Below are 2,914 nucleotides of genomic sequence, written 5' to 3'. Positions count from 1 at the left end.
ATATATATATATATATATATATATATATATATATATATATAATTTTCCATTTATGGAATTGCATTTTGTAATGTTTCAGATTCTAATTGTCCTAATCGACGTAACTACGTGCATTAATGTCCCCGATATTTTAAAATAAGTTGTAATATCCTATTTAAGCTGTATCTTATCCTATTAAAATACAACTTATTTAAAATACAACTTATTTAAAATAAATAAATATTTCTATTATTTTAATGAATGATCATTTATTTATTATCATTTTTCAATGTGGGAATTGACTTTTAAGTTTAGGAAATAACAAAGACTTTAATTTTTTAATTAAAAAAAAAGAAAAAAAAATAGTTTGTTTTAAAAGAGAAAGGTCATTGCAGTCTTTTTACCATTATGGTCAAATTTTTATGCCCATTTAGCACTATGGCACAAATTCATGCTCCACATGAAAAATATTTGATTCGATCAGATGAAGCCGCCAACTTTAGGAATAAATGCTTCCTTTCAGAAGCAACTTTATCTTTTAATTAAACCTTTAATTAAAAATGAAGAGGTAATTATCGTTCCACCCACCACCAAAAATGATCGCAATACTTCAAATATGTGAAGTGGAAAACTAACGCAACAAAGATTTTCTGAGCAATTAGAGCCTATTTGAGAAAAATTTTAAATTTTACGTATTTTAAAACGTGTTTCCATAAAGTACTTTGTAATTATAGCAGTTTGTGTTTTAGTAAAGATTTAAGAACCTCTTTTTGTAGTATTAGATAAGTAGTTTGTGTTTATTCAATATTGATTTAGCGTACATCACAAACGTAGATAAATATTGCTCTTTTCTTGGTTCGATTTGGTATGAAGTTTAAGAAAGCAAACAATACTTTTGAATCTTGTAGTATTAAAATAAAGATAATAACTTTTAATCTTGAACATATCACATGAAAAGTTTATAGAGTTGCCAAAAAAGAGAAGAAGACGTTCATTTTCAGACGAACTAAATAGAAAAAAAAAAGATAAGTAAATTAAAACGGAGATAGTATACTTGATTACGTGGCGTATCGGTTGGGCAAGATATTTTGCTTTGATAATTCAACTGATAAGTGATCAGTTTGAAATACTTCAATCTCTAATAAATTCAATTCTTAGTATAAATAGAACCCAATTGTTTCAATTTCTTCATCCTCAAATTGATATAACTAAGCTTAATTTGAAGAAAGAAAATGATGGGTTCTAAGGCATTACTATTTCTTGGCCTTCTTTTGTTTATTTTTGCAATGATAAGCTCAGAGGTTGCAGCGAGGGAGTTGACTGAGACCTGCAAGATTAGTTAATTATTTATCTCTTTGAAATATTAAATTTCTTATTTAATTATTGTGTGTGTGTATAATATTCAACTAATTTTTGAATTTGACAATTTATGTAGCTATCAAATTGGATAAAAAGAATGTTGTACATGGTGACGGACAATATCCAAGTGGCGGATATAAGCACCCAGATAAAGGATATGAGGGATATGACGAGTACAACAACGGATACAAATCCTCCGATGATGAATATAAATCTCCATATGGCGAATATAACAAAGGATACAAATCCTCCGATGGGGAATATAATAAAGGATACAGATCCAACAATGGAGAATATAACAAAGGACATAAATACTCTGATGGCGAATATAACTACGAATATAAATCTATAAATCCCCTGGCGACGAATATAACAAAGGATGCAAATCCTCTTATGGCGAATATAATAAAAGATATAAATCCTCCGATGGCGAATATAACTATGGATATAAATCCTCCGATGGTGAATATAACTACAGATATAAATCCCCTGGCGACGAATATAAATCTCCGTATGACGAATATAACAATGAATATAAATCCTCTGATGGAGAATATAACAAAAGATATAAATCCCTAGGCGACGAATACAAATCTCCATATAACGAATATAATAAAGGTACTACCAGGTGGAGGCCATGATTAAATGATTTGCCAATCCTCACAACAAATCATCATATTGTACTATTATAAAACACTTGTGTATGTACGTAGTGGCAAGATTAATACTTTGTAAATAGTCTTGCTACTTTAGACCTTGTTGTAAAAAGTATGAATAAATTAAATACCATTCAGTTCATATGGATGGTTGATCATGTAATATTTTGTGGTATAATGTATTATGATCCGAGTAATATATTTTCATAACTTACTTTACTTCTTTTTACAGCTTATTCTTAATCTACCCCTCAATGCCAACCATGATCGGTATGTTTTTGCCTTTCTTTTTTAGGTAACAGTAGTATACATAGAACTAGGCCTATAATAAGGTTAACACAATTGTATTACATCCATCAAGTCATACTTATATATTATAGCAGGTTACATATCTTATTTTAAGATGTAATGTAAATTCCATATTTTGAAGAAACTAATTACCTGTTGTAATCTAATTAAGTGTAAGATTCTTTAGATTGACGATGTACAATTTTTTTTAAATCAAAATCCATTCACCCAGGCTTTTATCTCCTTAAACATGATGGAGGGGGACTTAATACCAGACCTCCTTAATTTTCTTGATCTAAAAGATCATAAACATTAAGGGTGTGTTAGGTATGAAGGAAAATATTTTTCTTGGAAAAAAAGTTGGTTTCTTACTTATTTTCTTATGTTTGGTTGGTGAGTGAAAAATATTTTTCGAAAAATATTTTTTAGTGTTTGATTGGTGAATGAAAAAATACTTTCAGAAAAAACATTTTAGTGTTTAATTGAAGAGTAGAAAATACTCTTTAGAAAAATAATTTTTGACCTCGGAAAATATTTTTTTTAGAGTGTGTTAATATGGAGGAGGAAAATATTTTCAAAGAAAATAAATGGTTTCTTACTTATATTCTTGTGTTCATTATGCAAGTAGAAAA

The 2,914-nt window shown here is 28.4% G+C and overlaps 1 protein-coding gene across 1 annotated transcript; it reads left to right on the top strand.

The window, feature by feature from the left end:
- The first annotated feature begins 1,169 nt into the window (after positions 1-1,169).
- On the top strand, positions 1,170-2,213 carry LOC124893834 (glycine-rich protein HC1-like). Its single transcript, XM_047404684.1, has 2 exons — positions 1,170-1,317; positions 1,415-2,213. Exons 1-2 carry the CDS (start codon positions 1,212-1,214, stop codon positions 1,915-1,917), a joined length of 609 nt encoding a protein of 202 aa, XP_047260640.1. The 5' UTR covers positions 1,170-1,211; the 3' UTR covers positions 1,918-2,213.
- The last annotated feature ends 701 nt before the right edge of the window (positions 2,214-2,914 follow it).

This window comes from Capsicum annuum, unplaced genomic scaffold, assembly GCF_002878395.1.
Source record: "Capsicum annuum cultivar UCD-10X-F1 unplaced genomic scaffold, UCD10Xv1.1 ctg66136, whole genome shotgun sequence".
Classification (NCBI taxonomy): domain Eukaryota; kingdom Viridiplantae; phylum Streptophyta; class Magnoliopsida; order Solanales; family Solanaceae; genus Capsicum; species Capsicum annuum.
This window is presented reverse-complemented; position numbering and strand designations above follow the sequence as displayed.

Excerpts from the sequence above, each read along its gene's own strand:
- LOC124893834 (XM_047404684.1), top strand. The coding sequence starts at position 1,212 with ATGATGGGTTCTAAGGCATTACTATTTCTTGGCCTTCTTTTGTTTATT. Across the intron at positions 1,318-1,414 it reads GACTGAGACCTGCAAGATTA|CTATCAAATTGGATAAAAAG; the intron begins GTTAATTATTTA and ends CAATTTATGTAG.